General features: G+C 33.2%; 4 protein-coding genes, 1 non-coding gene and 1 pseudogene across 7 annotated transcripts; 3 read left to right on the top strand and 3 right to left on the bottom strand.

Annotated features, from left to right (window-relative positions):
• Positions 1–2,898: 2,898 nt before the first annotated feature.
• LOC17894603 (protein CRABS CLAW) lies at positions 2,899–4,449 on the top strand. The gene is made up of 7 exons (XM_006301179.2): positions 2,899–3,020; positions 3,187–3,306; positions 3,412–3,520; positions 3,677–3,725; positions 3,816–3,891; positions 4,011–4,070; positions 4,163–4,449. The coding sequence occupies exons 1-7, from the start codon at positions 2,922–2,924 to the stop codon at positions 4,187–4,189; spliced, it is 540 nt and encodes a 179-aa protein (XP_006301241.1). The 5' UTR covers positions 2,899–2,921; the 3' UTR covers positions 4,190–4,449.
• A 216-nt stretch (positions 4,450–4,665) lies between these two features.
• On the bottom strand, positions 4,666–7,034 carry LOC17895655 (squamosa promoter-binding-like protein 6). 3 transcript variants are annotated; one of them, XM_006300428.2, is made up of 4 exons: positions 6,791–7,034; positions 5,868–6,614; positions 5,621–5,757; positions 4,666–5,489 (listed from the first exon to the last, which is right to left on the bottom strand). In XM_006300428.2, exons 2-4 carry the CDS (start codon positions 6,413–6,415, stop codon positions 4,927–4,929), a joined length of 1,248 nt encoding a protein of 415 aa, XP_006300490.1. In that variant the 5' UTR covers positions 6,416–6,614; positions 6,791–7,034; the 3' UTR covers positions 4,666–4,926. The 3 variants fall into 3 exon arrangements, with proteins under 3 accessions (XP_006300490.1, XP_023644067.1, XP_023644066.1); XM_023788299.1 differs by having other exon boundaries at positions 5,868–6,434; XM_023788298.1 differs by having other exon boundaries at positions 5,868–6,322.
• A 3,241-nt stretch (positions 7,035–10,275) lies between these two features.
• Positions 10,276–11,586, bottom strand: LOC17896098 (protein BIG GRAIN 1-like E). The gene has a single exon (XM_006302511.2). It carries the CDS (start codon positions 11,355–11,357, stop codon positions 10,413–10,415), a length of 945 nt encoding a protein of 314 aa, XP_006302573.1. The 5' UTR covers positions 11,358–11,586; the 3' UTR covers positions 10,276–10,412.
• A 4,685-nt stretch (positions 11,587–16,271) lies between these two features.
• Positions 16,272–18,251, top strand: LOC17895044. The gene has a single exon (XM_006301732.1). The coding sequence runs from the start codon at positions 16,272–16,274 to the stop codon at positions 18,249–18,251; it is 1,980 nt and encodes a 659-aa protein (XP_006301794.1).
• Positions 18,252–19,345: 1,094 nt separating this feature from the next.
• On the top strand, positions 19,346–22,550 carry LOC111832170 (annotated as a pseudogene).
• Positions 22,551–25,444: 2,894 nt separating this feature from the next.
• On the bottom strand, positions 25,445–25,518 carry TRNAI-AAU. The gene has a single exon. It is a non-coding gene; the product is annotated as a tRNA-Ile (tRNA).
• Between the last annotated feature and the right edge of the window lie 1,290 nt (positions 25,519–26,808).

Below are 26,808 nucleotides of genomic sequence, written 5' to 3'. Positions count from 1 at the left end.
ACAAACAAGTAATAAATAATAGAGAAGACAAGTCAAATCAAAAAGAGAGTGATACCGGAAAAAGGAAGAGAAGAAGCTGCGAATGAGTAGAGTAGAGTAGATACTAGCGAGAACTCTCTACGTGTGTGATGTGAGATTTGATGCTTCTTTGCTTTGTGTGTTTCTATTAAACTCAAGTGGGTTTGGTGGTCTTTCCTTTTGACTTCTTTTTATTTGTTTTTTTCTAATTGGAGAGAAACAAAAACAAACAAAAATATAGTAAATTATGAAAGTATTGATATATATATATATATAAATGTATCTAAGTGTACGTAAAGTAGTGGAGATGCATGAATAATGGGGTGTGTATTAAATAGATAGATAGCTAGAGAGGTGGAGGAGAGGGTAAAAGCAAGCAAAGCTTTAAAGAGAGAGCAAGGGGAGTAATGAAGTTATACGAGCATGGTAACCTGACTAAACCCTAATCTCTTCTTAGCTCTCTTCCCTTTTTTGGCAATCGTCCCATCGATCTCTCACAGTCATATAAATATAATATAGTCTCCCCAACCTTTATCTTTTTGTAATAAACATAATAATTTGAATCCCCTTTTCTTGGATGCATACATATATATCGATCTTCTTATCAGAATTCCTAATCCACGATATAATTATCATTCTAGTTTCAAATGATATATATCATTTAGAATCTTTCAGTTAATCATCTTCGGTCAAGGATGAGCCAGGCCATAATATATATGTGGAAACATTTACATCGATCTTAATGCCAATGATGACATTTGCTATTGGCGAACTTGGATAGTTGGATACCTAAGAAACTTGAGATGTTCGTTGTGCATGGATTACAAAGTGTTAAAACAAATAATATTAAGCTCATATATATGAGATCTTCAGAGTTAGACTTATTCCATTCATTTGTTGATAAAAAATCAAGACCATATGGTTGTAATATATTGTAGATTATAGAGTTAGACTGGTGTACATATATATATTTGATCTATGTATATATTAGTTGTAACATTGAGAGGAAAACTTTAAGCAGATAAAATTGTAAGCAAGCTAAATAAGTGTGTGGAAGTAGGAAAATCTAAGAAGGGTGAAAGAATGCTAAAAAGTTAGCCATTGAAAGAGACGTTTGATTGATCACTTGTCTCCTTCCAAGTTCCATGTGGGGCAGTGCATGCACAAAAGATGGAATCCATTCTTCAGCTCTCTCTTTTCTTCACTATCTTTTCAAATTTCTCTTTTTGACAATTTTTAAAATCTTTTGATTTATCTTTCCTATCGTTAGTATGTATGTTAACAAATATGCTTGTTCTATCTCAATTTCAACAATAAATTAAATCGTGTGTTTATCTCCCAAAAAAAATGAACTATATATATATATATATATATCACTCTTTTTACATATCAGATTAATTATAGATGGTCTCATCACGTCAAAATGATTAACTAAGAATCCATCAGTCTAGAGAACTTTACTTTTACATGTAAACCCTTTTTTAACCTAAAAAAGAAAATTTTACCAAAAAAAAAAACTAAAACAGAAAATTTGTAGTGCAGTTTACAAAACATCCTTAAACACATAAAATATAAAAGTGGTAAATCGAAAAGATCCTGATTGGAATCCCTTCTGCTTTTGGGTCCAATCTATCTATAGTTGGATTGTCTGAATGAGATCCATTGTTTTGGTTGTTTCCCTAGATTCTTTTTTTTGTATTTAAACTTATCAATACAAATTGAGTGAAAATTTTCACGATGAAGATAAAAGTTGTGAAGGCAGGGAAATCATTTTTGCGTGAAAATATTCTGAGAGAAAAAAAAGAAAAAGATCAAGGATCAGTGAAAGGACCATTCTTATAATTTATAACGTCATGTGGGTAAGTCAAGGCTTGCTGCTGGCATCAAACTTGAATGAATGTAATCATATTCACACCATGTATTATTTCTAAAATAGCTTACTTGGTCATCTCTTTTTGTCTTTTTGCATCTCATATGTGTCACAATTAACATATGTACGATGAACATGTAGATGCTGGTTAAATTTTCTATATCTTCACCATATATGAAAGTGTTAAAGATTATATATTTCTTCCCCTCTCTTGGGTTAAGTATACATTACACATCATTAAGGTGTATTTTTAGTTTTATGAATAATATTTAGTTATATGAAAACCTTGGATGAATAATATTGAGCACAGCTTATTTATAGCAAAAACTAATGTACGAGGAGTGATATTTAGAGAGTCTTGATAATTGAATACGTCTGCAAGAGTTTGCAGAGGGAGGCATGTACTATCATCATCAGTAATAGTATAGCAACACAGACAGATAAAAGTCATAATAAAGCCCTAGATCCGGTCCCTTTAATTTAATTCATATATGATTTGACATAGAAATTTTTTAATATAGTTTTGTTTTTTTCATCACTTTATATGTCTTGAGAAAACTAATGCCGAAATGTAGATTAACATGTTGTTCAAACTTTTTGTCTGTTTAAAAACGTTTACATGATTGCATAATAGAATAGCTAATAGTAGAATTCGTAGATGAGAGAACTCGAAGATATATATATCCAACAAATTTTAAAAAAAAAACATAATGTCACCATAAAAAATTCGTGTCTACATACTTTGTACACCAAATGTCATTGGTTTAAGATTTTTATAATTGTTGTTAAAAATAAATAATAGTTTAACACTTAATTAGACTATCCATCTCTTTCTCTCTCTCTTTTTACATCGTCTCACGGTCTCACCTATATGTTGGTTCTATATATACAAGACCTTCCTAACTCATAAAATAGCCAAAACCTTTAACTCTACAAAACTTCTTCTTATTCTCTCTCTCTCTCGTTCTCAAGAGCACCTTTTCCAATCCATTCGTTAAAGGCACTTTTTCCAATCCATCCGTTAAAGATCATCATGAACCTTGAAGAGAAACCAACCATGACTTCAAAGGCTTCACCTCAAGCTGAACATCTCTATTACGTCCGCTGTAGCATCTGCAACACTATCCTTGCGGTAACTGACCTACACATGACAAGCATATTTATACTTGCATGACCCTTGAATATGTAGATATATAATATATCACATGCATGCGAGAAGCTATATTTTTGTTTATATTATGTAATTATTTCTTCAAATTTTCGAGCTAATTGTAAACCTAATCTACACTCATATATAGGTTGGGATACCATTAAAGAGGATGCTTGACACTGTGACGGTGAAGTGCGGCCATTGTGGTAACCTCTCGTTTCTCACCACAAGCCCTCCTCTCCAAGGCCATGTTAGCCTCACCCTTCAGGTACATACATAACACTTTCTTAATTTCTTTATACATATATGTGCATAAAAACAATAATGTGTAAAAAAAGTATTCTAATTATGTCTACTTTATGCAATTAATCAGATGCAGAGCTTTGGTGGGAGTGAGTATAAGAAGGGAAGCTCTTCTTCTTCCTCTTCCTCTACCTCCAGCGACCAGCCACCATCTCCCACACCACCCTTTGTCGTTAAACGTAATTAAGCACAAGATTATTCCCATTTCTTCTTCTTCTTCTTCTTCTTCTCTTCTTCTTCTTCTTCTTCTTCTTCTTCTTCTTTTTTCTATTAATTTACTCGCTAGCTCTATATATATATATGATAATTAGTTATAACCATCTTTGATATTGCAGCTCCTGAGAAGAAGCAGAGACTTCCATCAGCTTACAACCGCTTCATGAGGTTAATCTTTGACATATACTTCACTATGCATAAATATTATATATAATGTACTCTTGTTAATTCTTATTTTTATTATCATCAACATAAAAGGGATGAGATACAACGCATCAAAAGTGCTAATCCGGAGATACCACATCGTGAAGCTTTCAGTGCTGCTGCCAAAAATGTAAGACAATTATCTCATTTTGTGTTACCACTTAGATACTTAGACTTACCACTGATTCGTTAAATATTAACTTCTTAAACAATTTTGTTTGTGTAATTGTGAAACGTCACAAACGACAGTGGGCTAAGTACATACCCAACTCTCCTACTTCCCTTACTTCCGGAGGCCACAACATCCATGTAAGCTATATATACAAACTCAGTCTGCACATATAAATTATACAACCATTTTAAAATGTTGTTAACATCTTGTCTGAACTGTTTTATTTTAGGGCTTGGGGTTTGGTGAGAAGAAGTGAAGTCACTTGAGGAAGAAAGCCTAAAATAACAACAAAACGCATGCACGTGTGGGGGTGGCTACATTACGGCGTCGTTTTTACCATCTTGTGTGTTGTGTATTTTCTTCTTTTGTATGTCATCATGTTTCAGAAAATGATGTTGCCTTAGTTTTTATGACTTTATATTTCTGCCTGTCTTAGATTTGAAAGTAACGTTACTTGCTATGTCCCTTTGGACGTTTATGTCTGGTCTTTATTTGTCTTAATCCTATCAAAATCTATCTGCTTATTCCTCTCTTCCATCAAGGACACTTAATGTTTTTCCAAAGTATTTGCAACTCTCAACATCGTAACATCGAATTCGAGAATCTCAGATGACGTGAGTGTGTTAGAGACTACAGAACAAAACAAAAGTGAAATCTCACTTTTTCTCAGCGAATATTCATTACAATTATATATACAAATTGTCTGAAAGAAACAGAAAAAGACTGAAACACTGTGAAAAAGAAGCAGGCATAGATATCTGAAGCTATTTTTCCTCAGAACATTTATTGACTGGTGAATAATAAACAAGAACAGTTACAAATTACAATAACACTTGTAGCATGATCTGATCTTCATTCCTCTAATCTAATTATCTCACCAATCCAATAATTACGTACAAAACTAATCAAACCATGCAAGACTTGTCCCTTCTCCAGAACTGTATCAAGAAACTTGAACCGGTTGCAAAGGAATAAGAATGTTGTCACCTTTTTTTAGGAGCCAGTGAAATAAAGCTCATTATATTCCTGCTTCACATCATCAGTATAATTCCTCTGTTGTTCGATTCTTTGAAGATGTGATGACAGTTGCAGTAGATCAACTGTGGATGATCCTTTTAGTGTACATGAACTAGACCCAGCAGAATTGGTCTTACTAGGATCGATCCATAACCGTTGCATTTGATTATAGTCTACTGGTGAGTGATTGGGATTTTGGTTGGGTTGGGTGATTGAGAAAGTTGTGTTTGGAATTTCAGGGATGTTTTGTTGGGACTGAGCTGACAGAAGAGAGAGAGCACAAGTAGACCGTGACGCCGACTCATGTAAGTCCCAAATAGAGGATACTTCCGGAGAATAAATCGCTGGTTTAGACTCATAAATACTGCTGCTGTTTTGCCCAATCGCAGGAAACATAGAGCAAGTAGGTTCATCTTTGAAACTCACAAGTCTACTGGCACGGTGGTCGTGCTCATCCAGTACCCGGTATAAGAAAGTACTGGGAAACTCTTCTGGCAAGACCAACGAGAAGTCACTGACTGATGAATTGCCAACCACACCTATTGACACACATATATATATAGCCATATAGGATAAATGGAAGATGGTAAAATACAGAATGGATTCAAATTTGCAAGAGTTTACTGTTTTCAAATGTACACAAATGGAAAGGAAAAGGCAGGGACTGAACCTTGAGAGGTGCGAAGAAGCTTATGGCGCTTCCCGGGTAAAAAATAGAAAGCAGGTTTCCTTCGTCGCTCATTGTGTCCGGCTAATCGCCTTCTGCAACTTCTTTTGCCATCATCAAACTCTGAGAGGAAATGAAACCTGACCAGAAGAAAAAAAGTAAAAGACACAAACGATCATGATTCATAATATGTTAAGACATTGACAAAACTACAGAACATGAAACAACTTGAGAGGAGAGAGAACAAAACCTGCTGCACTGTTGACAAAACCTCTGCTCAAGACCATTAACTATGACCACAGAAGTTTTAGAATGAGTCTCGCAAACTCTATGCCTTTTGTGGTAATCTTTTGAAGAGGTCAGATCCATATTGCAGCCATAAACTTGACACAAGGGCTTCTGAGAGCACAGGTTTGAAGCTCGAGGCTTTTTAGCTGGCAGAGCAAAACCTCTAGAGGAGGTATCATCATCGTTTCCTAAATCCAAAAAGCTCCTAAGTTTAAAATCTATCCTAGTCAATTCCTGACTAGTTAACTTTGAAGAAGAAGATTGTTTCTCCTCTTCCTCCTGTTTCTCCTCCTCGTCCTCATGCAACAAATTCGAAGGAACCACTTTGGTAATGGAAACAGCACCGTATCCATTGGAATCACCAGCCATGTCAGAGATCAACACATGATCATCATTCTCCAATCCATTAGAGAGACTCTGTCCAAATTTTCTATTCTCAGCAAAAGAATCAGAAGGTAAAAGAGCTCCATTTTCCAAGTACACGTTTCTCCCGTAGCTCCAAGAATCCATCAGTAAAAACTGTTAAGCACTATATATATATCTATAATCAGGTTCTGCTTCCTTCAACTACAGCTAAACAATTCAATAAGTGAATAAAAATCCTAAAGTACTAAGCTTTCTTCTTAAATTCAGAAAACCCAAGAAGACGATTCACAGATTCCTTCAATTGGACCAAAACCCAGATGTGATTGACGAAAATACTCAAACCCTAACAAGAAACAAAGATAAAAATCAATACTTTTTTTCCGCAAATCAAACAACAAGATCATCAGTAGAACATATAAGTTTAATTCGACTTATACCCTTTAACCCTCTAATGCAATTAAGGTTACCCAAATCGTTAAACAGAAGAACAGAGCATAATAAGAATATGAATAAACTTACAGAGATTAGAGGAACAGAGGAGAACTGTGTGTATGTAAATGGATACGAGGAAGAAAGCGAAGCGAAGCAAAGAGAGAGACAGAGAGAGATATAGAAAAGAAGAAAGTGAAAATGGGAATCGAAGGGAATAAGGTGAGAGAGGTGACGTCGAAGCAGATACTGTTTGTGTTGGGTCAACATGATTTCCACTAAACCCATCTTCTTCTTCACATCCTCCTCCCCTCTCTCTCTTTTTTTTTTTTCATTTTTTATTCTTCATTCTGTAAAATTTTGATTTTCAAAGTGTGTGTAAATTGGATTAGTGGTTACTGTATTTAGTATTTACTAGACGTATGTATGAGTACAAGAGATATAATTATACGGATACGGTGCCATGTATTGATTTTTTTGTAGAGACAACCAAAACTGACGTGTTCACCAATGCTCCTACACTCAAAATTTTAAAAAGTCCTATGATTGTAAAACTATAGAAATAATGGAGGGACCAAGATTGGTATTACACCAATGCTGATGGTCTTACATGGTTATAGAGCAAATATACTTAAACTGATTACATAACCATATGTTGATTATAATCAACACAGCTATAGATTATAATGAAGATTACATCGTCCTAATCGAAAGTTTTATAATGTTGGGTTATATATTCTGACAAACACGTTTTCTGGTTAATTATTTGGTTTGCTGGTGGCTTTGAAATTGTGAAGATAAATAATTCAACAACATGGGCGAAAATTGTATCTCTCCCATTTTATATGGCAAGTTGGAAACGTTATTATTATTTTTAATTTCATTTATAAAAAAAGTTGTTTTACATAGAAAAATAATAATCCAAATTGATGCATAAGTTAGAAGAAGGAATGTATTGGGGGATTTCCTTAAAAGAAAAAGAAACTTTGGGGTCGCAAAAAGAATAAATAAAATATTTGGGGAATCATCGAATTAAAGAGATTGGGTGGTGGAGCGTGTATGGGACAACAAGACAAAGCTTTCTGACGCTTCCCAAACCTTTTGCTTTATTACAAAATCAACCCTTTTACTTTTTTTTTTCTTAAAATCAGCACTTATTTTAAAAATAATTTTTTTTTGGTGGGAGCCAGAGCATATCTTGTTGGCCAACCAACCACACTTGTCACTTGTTATTCAGGTGATGGAATCTAAGCCAAATATTTCTTATGTAGCTTAATAAAGATTGCAAAGCAAAGTCCATCAAAGTTACGTCGCAACATAGAGGCCTGTTTCAAGCCCATTTAACTACATGTATGGTTTTCTCAAAGAGAGAAAGAAAAAACAAACTAAAGCAAATATATCTTGAAGTAGTGCATTGTGCACCAAAAAGATTAGTAATGAGTTCGACACAAAAAAAGAAAGAAAGAAAGAAAGAAAAGTAATGATTTCTATCTATCATAGTATTTGTGAACGATGTAAAGTTCAGGTTTTTGAACTTTTACATTTTTGATTGAAGACCAGACTTTATTTTCTTTTGTTTTATAGTGAACCATTCATGTTTTATCTAATCCCCCAACCCAATGATAATTAACATTTTTTATACCGAATAAATACACATGGATTTATTATATATATTAAATAAACGATCGAAACTGAATAAATCAGAACTTGTTAAAATTATTAACTCGTCTAAATAAAACTACTCCAAATACTATTTGTGAGTGTCTTTATTGGCAAGGTTCATAATTATATCATTTTTACTTTGCATAATTACCTCAACTTTATGATAATCACATGTTTGGACCCTCCATCCACTAGAGCCTAGCTAGATTTTACTTATTAAATTTCATATACCCAACTTTTGTCTATATTGGTGACATGTATCATTGTTTCTACCAGCATGAGTATATTATTTTGGTTCCTTTTGTTGTTTCCAGTACGCATGAGTTTAATTATTGTAATACATTAGAGATTAGAAACCACCCTCCTACTTAATGTTGGTTTATATATCATGTATTTTACGTAAATTAATGTGTTCTCTGAAAACTACTTTAAATGGTCTAATAAGTACAAGCATTATTTCTCGCTAATTACATATACGTTAAATTACAGAGTATGTGAGATGAATACTAACTAGATATAACTTTTTAGCCTACCTAGCTAGTATGATCCTTTTTGAAGTCCAAATACCAATTCATCAGATTTTTCTTTTAAAGTAAACAACATAATTTCAAATGGAAGTAGTTTTATAATTCCATAGACATACATAATAATCATCCTTTGAAAGGCTATATCAGTAGTGTTCCAAATATTAAAAAAGGCTATCTATATAGATAGTACTCCGTATGCCTTACTTATGCATGCACTAATAATAAGTAAATGCGAAACTCGGAAAGCAACCGCAATCTATGCATGACAAAAAGCTTTCGGATGGATATATCTCTTTTTGTCCTTGATTAAATTGTTAATTACATTTAGATCTAAAAGCAATATAGTGCTAATCTTTTTTTTAAGGATATATCAAATCTTCAACCAAAACATTACTATTATACTTTGTCATTTCTATCAAAACTCCATGACGCAACTCGTGACAGGACAACAACAATGAAAAAACGTCTAGGCATACTAGATTATATTGATCGCTAGTTCTTAATCATAATAATATTTTAATGTTTTATGAATGATCATGCAAATAGATTCTTCACCAATAAATTGTCTGGTTTAAGTTTGTTTGGACATCACCTTATATGCGTATCTCATATTATTTAAGATTAGTTTTCGTCTTTAAAAATAGTATTTCTCTAGTTAGATGTGTTTATTCTTCGTGTTCTAAATAGTTCGACGACTGTTTAAATCACCTAGTAAATTAGATCTTCCTACTCCGGACTAGTTTGATTGCTTGGAACATCTCTAATATTCTATATATTATTACAATCTGACAAGGGAAACAAGATGCAAGTGGAGATCGTTGTTGGTCCCCAATTGTTGTCTGCTTGTCTTTTTCTCATGTTATAGATACAAAAATTTAATTTGAGAAACTAGTGGCGCCATGAGTTTCCAAGACTCGTAACCGACGACAAAAAAAAATGGACTCATAACTAAACATCAAATGTCCAAGAGAGTTAAAACACAACAAGCCAAAACTTAACCGGCCGGTTAAACTTTATAAATTGTTCCCATAATAAAATATTTCTCGCTCCCAATACTTTGATTATGCTTTCTTTATCCCAATGATTATCAACTCTTTATATGGTCTGTAACATATATATATAGCTCAATTTTTTTTCCGGTCGGTGCAACAAGTTTTTCTAATTTCAATTAAGATAAAATTACCACGTAAAAAGATAAGTAATATATCAACAATCATGTACAAAATTTATTTTTACAAGGAAAAATACGAAAAGAGATGGAAACAAAAATCCCATGTGATAGACAAGAAAACTAGGTACGTATTTATCAAATCTATGCTCAAATCTCTCATACCAAAAAAAGAAAAAGAAAAAACACCATTAAAGCTTCCACAATCAAACCCAAGAAATCCAAAAGAATTACATATAACTGAAGAACAATCAGACAAAGAACAAATCGAAGAAAAAAAAAACAATTTGTTTTATGGGTGTTATTATTACCAAGATCTGATGGAGTTTATGATGTACACTCAAGAGAGTTTGGATTATATATGAGTGTTGTTGATGTTAGCTACATTGGTAGTCTCGTAGACTGGCAAGCCTCCACGAGATAACTCGTAGTTTTGCAACTCGAAGAGATCAGAACTTGAATCACTCTCCATTCCATCATCATACCCTTCTCTCTTTATTCTCCGATCATCATCTTCATCATCAGCCCAATTCCTCTGATTCTCCGAGAGGCTCTCCATCACCTTGAGCTTCTCGTCAAGCCAAGAGAACTCTCTGTTGGTCTTTTTGTCTTCTTCAACCACTTGTTTTGTGGCAGAAGTGTAATTCAAGAACTGCTTGTAGTTCTTGGTGGGAGTGTTGAGATAAGGAGGAGGAGTTCTGAAACCGGAGCTCGATGACGAGATTAGAGATTTTGATGATGATGATGTCGTGGTGGTGGTTGAATTAGATCTGCTTGAGCTCAAGAAATGGCTTATACTGCTTCTTCTCCTCCTCTTCATCCATGATACTCCTCCGGGGACCTCCTCTTCCACTTCGGATTCCGTTGGCTTCGACTTGGATTTGGACTTGTTCTTCTTTGAACCTGCTTGATGGAATAGAGAGTTCAAGAAGCTGGCGATTTTCCCACCTGGTGAGCTAGGTTGCTTGTGTCTCACGTTACTGAGCCTGTCCTTGATTGTTGTAACTTCATGATGATCTTGGTGAAGATGGTGCACCTGTTCTGAACATCTAATTGGCAAATCCAAGCTGATTCTTCTTCCTCCTCCCAATATTCCCCATTTCCTACGATTCTCCTCTCTGGCCGCGTTATAGCCATACTTTTGTGTGTTTCTATGGTCGCCGGAGGAGGCTTCGTTGTAGCCGGAGAAGTACACAGCGGCCTCGAACACGTCAAGCTCACCAGAATTGCGTTTGTGGGTCAAAGATATTCTCCTGGAGAGCTTATCTGGCTCTGCTGAAGAGATCCCTTTCATGGACATATTTATCTTTTTTTTTAGGGCTTGAGAATCAGATACTTGGGATGATGATCCAAGAGTCTCTTTCTATGCTTGATTTGCGGGGAATGAGAAACAAGTTGATATAGGGGGTGATGGATGATATAATGAAATGTGTATAAGGTGTTTAATTAGGTTTATATAACAACTGATGTGATATGTAACTCATTTCATCATTAAAATAAGCTAAGGTCGTAGTATATATATACATACGTGGGTCGTAAACGTATCATGCGATATACTCATAAGTTAATATTAGTGGATTAAGATAGTTTTTAACTTTGAATTTTGGAGAGACACAAGTCATAAGAGATAGTGTGACCCACTAAATGCGTGGGTGAAGAACTTAATTGAAGGAGAAGGGTGTGGGCTCATTTGGTTTTTATGAGCTTTTTCTGATAAGGTCATGTAGTAGTAGTAGAGGAAATTAATTGATTGTATTTATTATGATAAATGTGGGGCTATAGTCTCCTTGTTGCCTTGGATTCCAATTTCGAGTGTTTTTATTTTTTTCGTTCAATTTTTTTGAAAATCTTTATGCTTATGTTTATGTAAATGTTACCACACACCAACACCCATGACTCCATTAAATTTCTATATTTGAATGCATACATATAAGTATGAAGAAATACGAATTAGTAGAACGGCGAATTGGGATGTACGTAACGTTTGTGTGTTCCATAAACGTTAGGCAAAATGCACAACATGCAAAACATTTTTAATATATTTGCCATTGACATAATATTGTATATGCAAAACATGAATAATAATACCGTACGCAACACAACTTGTTCCGTGTGTTTAATATGTTCCATTTAGGATAGCGTCTGTTTGGGGAACGAATTTGCTCTTTGAAAAACTCAAAAAAGTAAACATTTCATGAAAATTATATAAGTTATCTTTATCAATTAATGTTTTTAGGAAAGTTCCTTTACCTGAAATAATTAAAAAAAAAAAAAAAAAAATTTAACCGTTTTTAAAAAGTTATCATTAGATAGCTATTTTAGTGTGTTTTGTAATCCCGTTGATTTCAATTGTACGTAGTGTAACTTAATGAGTTATGTGTTAGTGCCATTATCTTTTGATGAGGAGCTTCGAAGTCACTCCTCCATCACATTTAAACCTTTAATAAATCATTATGAAAGTCAAGATTATGAAAAAATTTATAATCAATCTCAATATCTCATAAGGGTAGCTACGAAGGTAGTAGTGTGTACTCCGATCCTCTCTAAATCAAATTAAGTATCGTTTTTAGATTTTTTTTTTTGTTTCTAAGTTTTTTTTTTTTTGGCATTTATTTCAAAGCATATATGATATATACTTTTTATAATTTCATGTTTTTTTTATAAATGGTTTCATGTTTCATCCCAAACTTGTTGATAAATGTAGTTTCAAGATTTTCCAAAACACTACAAAACCTCTTTACAAATATTGAATTCTGGATATTAAAGTATATATAGATTTAATATGAGCCACACAACCAAAAGCTAAAATAATTTAATTTCACTATTTCATCAATTTCTGATGACATAATTCGATTGGATTCTGTTATTAGAAATTTGAGACAGAGCATTAAAGGCAGATAGTTTTGGATCAGGATATCATGGTGCAACAATTCACTTGACCAGTAAGCGAATTTCTAATATCTTATCCGCATTGTTTTCTAAGAAAATCATTGTCAAAGAAATGCTATATCTCACAAGCAATTTGGTTTTATATACCATTACCCATCAGCGTTATAAATATCTAGGGCTCATAAATTTTGGTCTAATCTAGAATCCACCTTAGTTTGGCTGGATGTTACTATAAATCATGAAAGCAAAAGAAAAATAAAATGGAAAACGAAACATTAGATAGCTCATGCACAAGTAAAGTTTGACAAGGATTAGTCCCGAAAATAAAATAAATAAAAACACTAATGGGGTTTTCATCTTGAAAGATCTGTATACTTTCAAGGACCAAGGTCCTAAAATTGATGGCTCCTCTTTATCCGATTTGATCACATAATCAAACCTCAGACTTCACTTTAGAAACCTCAAAAAGAAATTTACGATGTCTTTCTATATAGCACATAGCAACTATATTTACTTATTTAGTTTTAACAAAAAAAAAAAAAAGAAGTAGCGAGAAATATAAAGAAGAAAAGTCGACAATGGTCACGTTGTATAGATTCCTTAATAAATGGTTACGAATGCAAAACATAGACATGACACGAATAGTAAGTGGTTAGTATGAGATTCGAGCCCACACGTGCGGTGACAATCCAAGGGAGATGACACGTGATATGGTTTCTGTGTGTACCCGTTGTACAACTACAAAGACATAACTAGAAAAGGGGTTTTGTCTTCTGGCGTAGAACTTGATACTGATGCGTTAAGAACACTTGAGCCCCCGGTTTGGAAAATGGACAGTTCCATCAACATCTCAATTATACCAAACCAATCCCTAATATGCATGCAATCATCTTCTTAAAATATTAATACAATTTTCGGATACCCAATTCGAGTAGCCAAGTATTTACTAATATATACAAAGTTGTTATATTAACCTAACATCTATCAAATTTAATATATGAAAGATTGTACTCTAATATCTGTAGCAAAAAAGGAAAAAAAAAAATTAAACTTATACGACTTAGGCTATCAATCTTGGATAATATGTAGTGTTTGGATTATGCGGTTAGACAAAAAAAAACAATTTGCTTATGTAGACATATATCCAAAGTCTACCGATATAACTATTTACACATTTAATTCATAGTTATAACTTGCCCCCTTTAGATAAAGAATACTAAACAACATATTGTAAAAATAGTTATACTTATAAATGTACATTTAATATTCGATATTTTAAGATGATAATGTAGTATAAGTGTATAACATATATTCTTCAGTAATTATATTGAGAAGGACATGAGTGAACATAATTTAAATGAACTGATCAACTAAATAATGACTCCACTGATTGATGTGTACCTATTAGAATCATATACATAACATGTGTAAGCATATAAACGATTAAATTTATGAAAATAAACGATTGCCTCATGCTATGATTGTGAAGTCAATATCTAAAATTTGGAGGAATTGGTGAAGGAGACAAAAGAGGGAAATGAGTGTGTGTAAGATAGCTTTCTTTTGTTGTGAACCTCAGCATTCTTAAAGTTGCTTCTTATGGCTATACTTCTCTCGCCAGTCCCATCTCTTTCTGTGAAAACACTTCCCATGTGTGATCTCATCTCATCTCATCTTCCTCCTTTAGATATTATCCTCTCCATTTGCAAAACATTTAAGTAAATAAGGAACATTTATCTCTATTGGTCGATAAAGCCCCAAAACGAAAGAAAGAAAAAATACAGTAAAACCTCTATAAATTAATACTCGATAAATTAATAATCTCTATAAATTAATAAATTTCTCCAGTCCCAACTTGGGACCAGTGTAATTTTAGACACATTTCGATAAAATAATAAGATAATAAATTTTTGGAAAATCCTTTATAAATATATGGTCCCATCAATATTATAAATTAATAATTAGGTAAAATTTTCAAAATATATGTATATATATACACATTAGTTTTTGTTAGATTTTATTTCTAATATTTTACTATATGAAAAATAGTTAGCATTCTCTTTTAATACATAATAATTATTGTTTTATTTTTAATTGATTATATAAAATACTAATTATCATGATTAAATCTTTTTTTTAAATATTGTTTTGAAAATATTTTCCAAATTAGGAATATCTCTCTATAAATTAATAATTATTAATTTATCGATAAATTAATACCTCTATAAATTAATAGATTTTCATGGTCCCAACATTATTAATTTATAGAGGTTTTACTGTATATATTGTTTGGAACACGATAAGTTATAATTGGGCCCATTTAGCCCACTAAGTTTATCGTATTTGATCACAATGGGCTCATATGTTTGTCCCCACAGATGACAACTATTAGAACTCTGCAATGCCCTACTTTTTGAGACAACACACTGTGGTGGGCTGGTGGAAAGATACACCACCATTTCTCACCATATGAAAATTTCATATATCACAAGTTATACATAAATTCTCCATATTATTTTCATATATCTCATACGTCAAAACAGAAAAAATTGTGACAGGTTTACCTGGTGATGATGACTTCTTCGAATCCATTCCACAGTTTTGATATAGACTTGTCCATTTTGGATTGGAAAACTGTTTTGACGACCTATACATGCCCTTAAGTTCCATATTCGTTTCCATGTAAGTTATTATCTGTTAATGACCCAAAAAATTTATAGCAGACAAAGAAACCAATAAATATTGACTCAAGAAACTAAATCGATTTGCCAAGTCAAGTCATATATAATATGAAGTGTTAACTATAGACCAAGTCTAATGACATACTTTGGTCATATTAAAAAACTCTTCATGATTTTCGGCACGATACATAATAATGGTGGGTTGTTAGTTGGTATCTGTCAGATTCTGAACGTAGTACTAGTATTATAAATTTATAATGTTTCAAATTAAATTATTTTGATATCGATTATTTAGAAAGTACTATATAAAACCCCAACTAAAGTAATAATTTGCTATGTAAACCGTGCTTCGTTGACTTTAACATTATATAACATGGTAGTGTTACCCTGTTAGATCTAACTTTTATATTTTAATAGTATGCCGTAGCTACTTTAAGTTTCTGAAAAACTAATAATAATTTATATTAAAAGAGGTAAAAAAAAAAATCATATTAAAGTAGTAATTGTTATATAACACGCCATTACTTGAGATTAGCGAAGTCTAAGCCCAAAATTTTACAGGAAAAGAGCATAGAGCTTTGAAGATTATATTTCTGTCTGTTTTCTCTTTTCAACCTTTTTGTGAGACTTGAAATAGTTACGTTATGGATCCTTTGAAAGTTAAAATACCGTTCCACGAGCATCCACTAAGGCCTGTGAAAATGGAGTCCGAGTGTGATTGGTGCGGACTCACATTCAAAGGTGTAACTGATGGCTACCAATGCAGCTCATGTATTTATGGTTTATTCCACAAGACATGCGCCAACAATGCCAACAATATCGCCCACCCTTCTCAAACGTGTGGTAACATTCTTTATCACACATTCAATTTCGAAACGGGGAAAAGGAGATGTGCAGGATGTAAAGAGAAGATCTACGATGGCTACATTTATATATGTAACGACTGTGTTTTAGTACCTACAAGAAGAGGAAGGTTTGGTTCTTCATATTTCCATTTCAACTGTGCCAAGTATCCACCGTGGGAGGTCATTGATGTTCCTCAGCACCATGAACATAAACTCAAGCTAGAGATGGTGGAAAGCTGCTTTACTTGTGGTACTTGTGGAAAAGATGGTGATGGATATTCGTACAAATGTCACGAATGCAATTTGACGTTTCATGTAAATTGCGAAAAGTATGCGGCAGAGGTAACACATCCTTCCCACTCCTTACACGCTCTAAAACTCTTCAAGGGTGAACCACCTACTTATACTGATGGAAAATGTCGTTTGTGTGAAGAAAAGCTTACTAATTCTGAAGTCTTTTATCATTGTTCTACTTGTAACTTTAGCTTAGACCTTCAATGTGTATTTCATCCACCAGCACAATATCTTCACGACGTAAACATCCATGACCATCAACTCACCCTTATGCCAAAATCCATATCTTTTACTTGTACCACTTGCGGTCTAAATGGAGACCGGAGCCCATATGTGTGTCTTCCATGCGATTTCACTATCCACAATGATTGCTCTGGATTTCCATGGGTCATAAACATTAATCGCCATGATCATCGCGTTTCTCGCACTTCTCTTATTGGTGTGGTGAATGCGGTATGTGGAATTTGCCGCAAGAAAATGGATTGGAGTTGTGGTGGTTTTTCTTGTAAGAGGTGTCCGAGCTATGTGTTTCATACCAAATGTGCTACTAGAGACGATGTATGGGACGGCACAGAAATGAAAGACGAACCAGAAGAAGAGGAAGATGTTCCACCATTCAAAATAATCGATGAAAACACCATACAACATGTTAGCCACAAAGACCATAACCTAGGACTTGACAAGTCTGGTATCTTTGTTGAGGAAAGGATTTGTGAGGCATGTCTTTATCCTATTTATCATGATTCCTTCTACAGCTGCATGAGTTGTAGTTTCATTCTCCATGAGAGTTGCGCATATCTACCTCTATGGAAACGACATGTGGTAAGCACTGACCAGCATAAATATAAATACTGGAGTTATTTCATTAGATGTACTGCTTGTGGGTTGCTTTCCAATGGTTTTAGATACGAAAATGAAAGATCATTAGACGTGCGATGTGCTTCAGTTACTGAGCCATTTGTTCATAAAAGCCATCCTCATCCATTATTTTATACATCGCCACGAGGACTTTGCAGCGTTTGCAAGAAAGAAGGACATCATGTGCTCAGATGCGTTGAAGATGATTGTGAATACGTCATGGACTACAAGTGCGCTCTATTACCATATGAGGTAAAGCATAATGTCGACCGAAACTTTCTCACTTTATGCTATGGTGAAGATGATGCAAGTGGTATATATTGGTGTGATATTTGTGAGAAAGAAACAGATCCAAGAAGATGGTTTTACACCTCTAAAGATTGTGAGCTTACTTTGCATACGGATTGTGTGCTTGGTGATTTCCGAGGTCTTAAGCCAGGAAGTAAAGAATCAACCTACGTCCACGACGTTAGTAAATACTTTGAGGTGGTTCGCAATAACAATATCTCTCGACCACTTTGCAAACAATGCAAGTCTCGTTGCATATTCCCAGTTTTCTTGAAAACTTGGAATGAAAGTTCCCTTTGTTACGAAAACTATTGTTGTGAATCTTGTTTCTTTTCCTAAACTCTTGTTATAAATTAATATATGTTGTTGTTTTTAGTTTTTTCTTTTTTATTGGTAAATTAAAAAAAAAATGAATGGATATCGTGATCACTGAAGATGTCAAGACAGTCAAGCAAAAAGCCAAAAAAATTCCAATACTAAGCTTAGTTTATCTTCTTTTATCACCACGCATCTTCGTTACTCTTTCGGTGGTTTCTAATTTAGAAAGAAAAGAAGAGACCCATGGTGTTTAAATTAATTACGTAGTCTTGTTACCGATTCAGTTCTGTTTTTGAAATAATGGAATTTTATTCTTTTTTTTTTTGTATAGCAATTTTCAAAATATGTAGTAGATGTAATATTCTCATCCAACTGAGCGTTCTTTATCAAAAGATTATGGTTTTTTCTTGGTTAAATAAAGCAAGAATTTTGTGTGTAGCAGGAATAATTTCCAATTAATTAATAGGTATAGTAAAGATGAAATGGAGATTTTATATTGAAAAAATGAAATATAAGTTTTGGAAATGTTCACAAATGAATATCAGATAATATCAATATGATAAAAGCATAGCTTTCTGAGCTATGAACTCTGATTTTGATCCATTTGCATATTTGGAGAAAGGGTATATCCAGAGGTTGCACCTTTCCTAACAATTAATCTCGTACCCCTCCATAAACCTATGGATTTACACTGAGTTATCAAAATATAAAATATTAAAATAAATAAACAACAACTTCGATTGATATACATACTTGAAGATATTTTTAGGCAAGATAGATTCATAATCAAATCAGCTTAATGAAAATAGAAATCTAAAGGCCTAAAACTAAAAATGAAATAGCTCATTGAGCTTTATTTATGCACGAAATGTAAGAGAGAGAAATACTTAAATTTTCACCAAAATCACAATGATTCAAAATTAATATTTTAGTTAAAGAGAGTTGTTTTGAGACCCATCTTGCTCAGACATGGGCCTTTACATATGCTTATATATTGGACTTATATGGATATCGTCCTTACATATAATAGCCTTATTGTTCAGGTAAAAAAACACATTACAAAGATAGAGGAATATTGAAGGTGAACGTAATTAAGCCTTAATTAGATGAGCAACATGGCTTGGGTGAGATTCCAATCTTAGATACACTAGCTTAAACACCGTTTGTTAGGGCATCTCTAGCTAGGATAAAGAACCTAAGTTCGGGGTATCGAGGTGGTCGGGGTCGTTGGGGTGGTCGGGGTCGTTGGGGTGGTCGGGGTCGTTGGGGTGGTTGGCGTGGTCGGCGTGGTCGGGGTGGTAGGTGTCGTTGACGTTGAGATGAGCGGGATGACCGGGATGACAGGGATGACCGGGATAACCGGAATAACCGGGATGACAGGGATGACAGGGATGACCGGGAGGACTGGGAGGACCGGGAGGACAGGGAGCCCTGACAATAATCTGGCAGATGTGGAAGTGAAGACGAGGAGGCTAAAAGCAAGGAAGAGAGTAAGAGAGTTTCTTGGAGTCATTTGTTCGATTGAGTGGAAAAGCTCCCAACAAAAAGGGTAGGGTTAAAGAAGTAGTAGTAGTTTAGTTTTAGTATTCTTTCAAGTGTAGTGAATCTATCTATTTATAGGGTTTTGGCTCGACGAATAGTGAAACTTTAATCATCCCTAAAACTCTATATTATTAGTAAATATAATTGTCGATTAAATCAAGTTTCATAAATTTTAAATTTATGTTTTCCGTACTTAAAACTTTATCAAATAATCTTTTGTTTTTCTATGAGATATTAATTTGAATTGTTAATATGTAAGTTTGCAAGCTTTAGTTGCTTAAATCAGAAAGTATTATGTGGATCATGATATGTGTCATCATCACTCCATTACATATGTTCTTTCCAAAAATATACATAATAGTTCCACACAGACTCCGACAAGAAAATAGACTCTCTTTTCTATTGTGCATGCATAAAGGGGAAATAGAGATAAGAGTTATACTATTACTGTAGTTGAGATATAACGTACGTCGTCTCTTTGGCCCATCCCTTAACAAGTTGGTTGAATAAACGACATAATGTTTACTACCGTGTCAATTTATATGACCGACGTTACATCTATATGTAGATACAAAATCACATTAACACTTTTTTATTTTGTAGTGAATTGTAATGGAAATTGAGAGGCAAAAATATAATTCTGAAGATGATAAGATAAACAAATATATGAAAGGAGTGGCTTTGAATATACTTACCAGGTTGACTTTGCCTCTTCGTTTTTGTTGCCATTTACCAACCTAAAAAATATCATTATTTGAAAATTAAATTTATTAAAGAAACAAAATATCATGATATTTTTTAACCTATATTTTATCTTTAATTTTTTTTTCTAAAATCGAAATCCACCCTAACTTTTAGTGCGCACACACAAAAGAAAAAGAAAAAAAAACTATTATTTTTTTTACATGTGACCATGGTATAATGCAATTATTTTCCTAAACTCTATGTGATCCATAACCTTGTAGATCTAAATAAGGATTTCACATTTTAAGGCAAGGGCGCAACTGATTTATCATGTCTTACAACTTGATTTTTACCCTCTCTTTTTTTTTAAGATAAATCATCAAAGAACCCTTTCACTTGTATTTTTTATTGTATTAAAATTTGGTTTGTGCAAAAGTGAAAATTTGTAACTAAGTTAGCGAAATGAACAATGTTGGTGTAAAAAACACAAGAATACATATATGAATATATATATATATATATATATATATATATATATATGAAATCAAATCGTATATATTAAATTATCGGAAATGACTATTTTCGAAAAAAACTAATTTGGAACCGACTAACTTATATGAGAAAAACAAAAGCTACGTGCTTGCGTATTTCGTAAGTCGATATGCGTGAACATTATCTCACAAAAAATATACCTAGTACTAAAAAAAATCAATGAAATTTTTGTAGTACAAAAAATCCTACGCAAAGATAACAAAATTTGTATATTCGCAATCATAACAAAGATATTTAAATGATATGACGCAAATTTATTTTCTACATAGAGAGTGTCAGAGCCTTTTCATACCCCATATTTCATGTTCAACAAACATACATAGAACATAGACATCAACGTGAATCTTTCATTTCTACATGCAAATTATTGCCGATGGATACAAACAAAAAAAACAAAAATATTACTTGTTTAATATCTTTGTTTACTTTTTCTGTTTACCCTTCATTACTTTTTTTTTTGGTTTTATCTTATTTATGCATAAACATAAAAATTCCAGCTTATGAATATTTTTGTTATTACGATCCGTGACTCTACATGAAGATGGAATCAACAGCCAACCACAGCTTGGTTTCTCATACCTACTCACATAGTCACATTTTGGTTTTATTTCTTTCTTCTTCATTTTTTTTGTGACTAACCATTTATAAGAATTGCAGGATGTTTTAGTACCAACTAGAAGAAAAGGAAGGTTTGGTTCTTCATATTTCCATTTCAGTTGTGCCAAGTATCCACCGTGGGAGGTCACTGATGTTCCTCAGCACCATGAACATAAACTCAAGCTAGAGATGGTAAAAAGTTGATTTAATGTGGTACTTGTGGAAAAGATGGTGATGGATATCCATACAACTGTTGTGAATGCAATTTGACATTTCACATAAATTGTTAAACGTATGCGGCAGAAATAACACATCCTTCCCACTCCTTACATGCTCTAAACCTCTTCAAGGATGAACCACCTGCTTATAGTGATGGAAAATGTCCTTTGTGTGGAGAAAGGCTTGCTAATTCTTAAGCCTTTTATCATTGTTCTGCTTGTGACTTTAGCTTAGATCTTCAATGTGTATATCAGCCACCAACACAATATCGTCACGACCTAAACATCCATGACCATCAGCTCACCCTTATGCCAAAGTCCATCTCTTTTACTTGTACCACTTGCTGGCTAAATGGAGATATATAGGAGCCCATATGTATGTCTTCCCTGTGATTTCACTAGTCACGATGATTGCTCTGGATTTCCGTGAGAAAATGGATTGGAGTTGTGGTGGTTAATTTTTCTTGTAAGAGGTGTCCGAGCTATGTGTTTCATACCAAATGTGCTACTAGAGAAGATGTATGGGACGGCAAAGAAATTAAAGACGAACCAGAAGAAGAGGAAGATGTTCCACCATTCAAGATAATTGATGAAAACACCACACAACATGTTAGCCACGAAGAACATAACCTAGGACTTGACAAGTATGGTTTCTTTGTTGGGGAAAGGATTTGCGAGGCATGCCTTTATACCTATCTATCACCATAACATAAATCTAGGGATATAACTTGGGTTATCAAAATATAAAATAAGAAAATAAATAAACAACAACTTCGATTGATATACTTGAAGATATTTCTAGGCAAGATAGATTTATGCTCAAATGAATAAACAACAACTTCGATTGATATGTACTTGAAGAAGATATTTCTAGGCAAGATAGATTCATGCTCAATTGACCTTATTAAAATAGAAATCTAAAAGACTAAAACTAAAAATGACATAGCTCATTAATTAAGCTTTATTAATTATTATGCAAGAAATATAAAAGAGAAAAATACTTAAATTGTTACCAAAATCATAATAATTTGAAATTAATATTTCATATAATTAAAGAGACTTGTTTTGAGACCCATCTTGCTCAGACATGGGCCTTTACATATGCTTCATGAGACTATACATATCCTTATAATAATTTTATTGTTCAGGTAAAGAAACACATTACAAAATACAAAAAAGAGATAGAGGAATATTGAAGGTGAACTAAGCCTTAATTAGATGAGCAACATGGCTTGGGTGAGATTCCTATCTTAGGTACACTAGCTTAAACACCGTTTGTTAGGGCATCTCTAGCTAGGATAAAGAACCTAAGTTCGGGGTATCGAGGTGGTCGGGGTCGTTGGGGTGGTCGGGGTCGTTGGGGTGGTCGGCGTCGTTGGGGTCGTCGGGGTCGTTGGGGTCGTCGGCGTGGTCGGGGTGGTCGGTGTCCTTGACCTGGTTGAGAGGACCGGGATGACCGGGATGACCGGGAGCACCGGGAGGACCGGGAGGACGGGGAGGACAGGGAGGACCGGAAGGACGGGGAGGACCGGGAGGACGGGAAGGACGGGGAGCGCTGACAATAATCTGGCAGCTGTGGAAGTGAAGACGAGGAGGCTGAAAGCAAGGAAGAGAGTAAGAGAGTTTCTTGGAGTCATTTGTTCGATTGTGTGGAAAAGCTCCAACAAAAAGGGTAGGGTTAAAGAAGTAGTAGTAGTGTAGTTTTAGTATTCTTTAAAGTGTAATGAATCTATCTATTTATAGGGTTTTGGCTCGACGAATAGTGAAACTTTTTTCCCTAAAACTTTATATTATTTGTAATACAATTGTCGATTAAATGAACTTTCATAAAATTTAAATTTATGTTTTCCGTACTAAAAACTTTATGAAATAATCGTTTGTTTTTCTGTGAGATATTTAATTTGAATTGTTAATATGTAAGTTTGAAAGCTTTAATTGTTTAAATCAAAAAGTATTATGTGTCATCATCACTCTATTCCATATGTTCTTTCCAAAAATATATCTAATCGTTCCACACACACTCCGACAAGAAAATAGAGTAATAGACTCTCTTTTCTCTTGTGCATGCATAAAGGGGAAATAGAGATAAGAGTTATACTATTACTGTAGTTGAGCTATAACGTACGTCGTCTCTTTGGCCCATCCTTTAACAAGTTGGTTGAATAATGTTTTACCGTGTCAATTTATATGACCGACGTTTATACATCTATGTAGAAACAAAACCACATTAACTCTTGTTTATTTTGTAGTGAATTGAAATTGAATTTTGAGAGGCAAAAATATAATTTTAAAGATGATATAATTTTAAGATAAACAAATATACGAAAGGAGTGGCTTTGAATTACTTACCAGGTTGACTTTGCCTCTTCCTTTTTCCTTCTTGTCTTTTCATAATAGATGGTCTTTCTTCGTTTTTGTTGCCATTTACGAAACAAAATAAATTTGAAAATTAAATTTATAGAAAAAACAAAATATCATGATATTTTGTAACCTATATTTTATTTTTAATTTATTTATTAAAAAAAATTGAAATCTACATTAATTTTAAGCGCGCACATACAAAAAAAGATCAAAAAATATTTTTGTTATTAATTTTTTTTTATACGTGACCATGGTATGGAATGCAGTTTTATTTCTAAACCCTATGTGATCTAAATAAGGACTTCATATTTTAAGACAAGGACGCAACTGATTTATCATGTCTTACAACTTGATTTTTACCATTTTTCTTTTTTTGATAAATCATCAAGGAAGTGATTTTGTAGTTAAGTCAGTGAAATGAACAATGTTGGTGTAAAAAAGACAAGAATATATATATATAACATCAAATCCTATATATCAAGTTATCGGAAATGACTCTTTTCGAGAGAGCCAATCGAAAACTGACTGACTTATATGAAAAAAATAAAATTTATGTGTTCTTAAATATTCAAAAAAAAAATTTGTAGTACAAAAAATCTCCTAACTCTAACACAATAATAACAAGTTTCTGATATTTGCAATCATAACAAAAATATTTAAATGATCCGTCGCAACTTTTTTTTTTTTTTACATAGAGAGTGTCAGGAACCTTTTCATACCCCATATTTCATGTTCAACATACATAGAACATAGACATTGCGTGAACTTTCATTTCTAGATGCACATTATTGACGATGGAGTACAAAAAAAAACAACAAAATTTACTTGTTTAATATCTTTGTTTACTTTTTTCTGTTTACCCTTCATTATTTTTTTTTTGGTTTTTTCCTATTTATGCATAAACAGAAAAATTCTAGCTTATGAATATTTTTGTTATTACGATCCGTGACTCTACATGAAGATGGAATCAACAGCCAACCACAGCTTGGTTTCTCATACCTACTCACATAGTCACATTTTGGTTTTATTTCTTTCTTCTTCATTTTTTTTTTGACTAACCATTTATAAGAATACCAAAATATTACTAATTTTCTTAGATTACAATTTACAATAGTCTTTTTTCTTTACTATTTGTGCATAGAAAAGTTTTCAACTTATGAACATTTTTGTTATTTGTTCACGTAAACCCTATCTCACCGAGTGGAACGAAAATAAAATATTGATGGGCTGGAAACATGTTGTCAAAAATTTAAACAAAAGTGGCCTATACAGGGATCGAACCTGTGACCTTCGCGTTATTAGCACGACGCTCTAACCAACTGAGCTAATAGGCCATTTGTTATTGTTGTCAATATTTATCAATATATTAAAACAAAATGGCTTGGATCGTCAGTTCGATGGGCTTTGTTCATGCAATTGGGTTTGGATCTTAAGTATCCAAAGCCCTCCAAGCAAAAATTTCACGCACCTGAACAAAAACAATTTAACAACATATTTTGGTTGGTAACATGACGTTTCTTCTTCATTTCAATTTCAAGTTCTTATAAGAAGTATTTCAGTAACGTGTATATATAATGTATGAAGAGAAAGAGAGATCTGAAAATGAAATATAGAGGATTTTTGTGGTGCAAGTGCAACAAGAAAGATAGAATATTGAACGTGGTGGTTAGAAGATAGCGTCAACATAGATGCTAGATGCTGCGTATACATCACATTCATATGTGTACTTCTCTTCTATAGTTCTATGTGTTTTTTTTTCCCATTGCGATTGAATTTACTACTAAATAAACCTTGTGAAAAATGCGACAAATGTTTGTTTCTGTAAAATAATTAAAGAAAGTGATAGAAAGTTTCATAATTTAGTCTTAACTATACAAATCTCATCAGAAATTTACCTTTTCTACTATAATATTAACTTTCCAACATTTGTTTTACACAAAATTGTTACGGTTTAAAGTTTCATTTATGAAATTTTGATGTGTGTAGCTGTGTATGTATAGAATGGTGGGGCTAAAAGCTAATGATGTGTACATTAATTGGACATTTGATGTGGCTGGATTGGACCCAACTTGTTCTTTTGATAGAGACCTAACTAAGACACCTTTGCTCTTCATTCATTTCTCGGGTACCCATAATTGAATTTACTGTACATAATGTTTTAGCACAACCAATCTACTGTATATATATATTCTTAAATAATAGGGTTTGAGATTTTTATAAAACCAGTCTTCTAACATTAAAAAAAAAAAAAAAGAAGAATCAGATCTTCTAATAACTTTTTGGTTAGAAAATATTTTATGTTAATTAACTATTATACAATTTTCTTTTGATTTATTTTTAAACCCACTTGCAAAATTTGTTTGTCTCGATAAATATATTAGTTATTGCAAAAAAAAACTCACTTAGACAATATTTGCTAAAGTGATAATTGTAGATCATATGTTGTTGATTTTTTATTTTCTTTTGGCCTTTGGATGTTGAGTTTAACCAATATATTAAATATTTTAGCTAGCAAACTTACCTATAATTCACGTATATAAAAAGGGAAATTTTTTTTTGAGTCACCGTGATTCATATAGCAACCTCACAGGTCACAACTCTCGTGAATACAATGATACATTGAT

This window comes from Capsella rubella, unplaced genomic scaffold (assembly GCF_000375325.1).
Source record: "Capsella rubella cultivar Monte Gargano unplaced genomic scaffold, Caprub1_0 scaffold_2, whole genome shotgun sequence".
Classification (NCBI taxonomy): Eukaryota; Viridiplantae; Streptophyta; class Magnoliopsida; order Brassicales; family Brassicaceae; genus Capsella; species Capsella rubella.
This window is presented reverse-complemented; position numbering and strand designations above follow the sequence as displayed.

Coding starts and splice junctions, on each gene's coding strand:
- LOC17895044 (XM_006301732.1), top strand. CDS start 16,272: ATGGATCCTTTGAAAGTTAAAATACCGTTCCACGAGCATCCACTAAGG.
- LOC17895655 (XM_023788298.1), bottom strand. CDS start 6,988: ATGGGTTTAGTGGAAATCATGTTGACCCAACACAAACAGTATCTGCTT. Junction 6,323..6,790: donor CCTCTGTTCCTCTAATCTCT/GTAAGTTTATTC, acceptor AAATTTGGACAG/AGTCTCTCTAATGGATTGGA. Junction 5,490..5,620: donor GCTTCTTCGCACCTCTCAAG/GTTCAGTCCCTG, acceptor GTGTGTCAATAG/GTGTGGTTGGCAATTCATCA.
- LOC17896098 (XM_006302511.2), bottom strand. CDS start 11,357: ATGTCCATGAAAGGGATCTCTTCAGCAGAGCCAGATAAGCTCTCCAGG.
- LOC17894603 (XM_006301179.2), top strand. CDS start 2,922: ATGAACCTTGAAGAGAAACCAACCATGACTTCAAAGGCTTCACCTCAA. Junction 3,307..3,411: donor ATGTTAGCCTCACCCTTCAG/GTACATACATAA, acceptor GCAATTAATCAG/ATGCAGAGCTTTGGTGGGAG. Junction 4,071..4,162: donor CCGGAGGCCACAACATCCAT/GTAAGCTATATA, acceptor GTTTTATTTTAG/GGCTTGGGGTTTGGTGAGAA.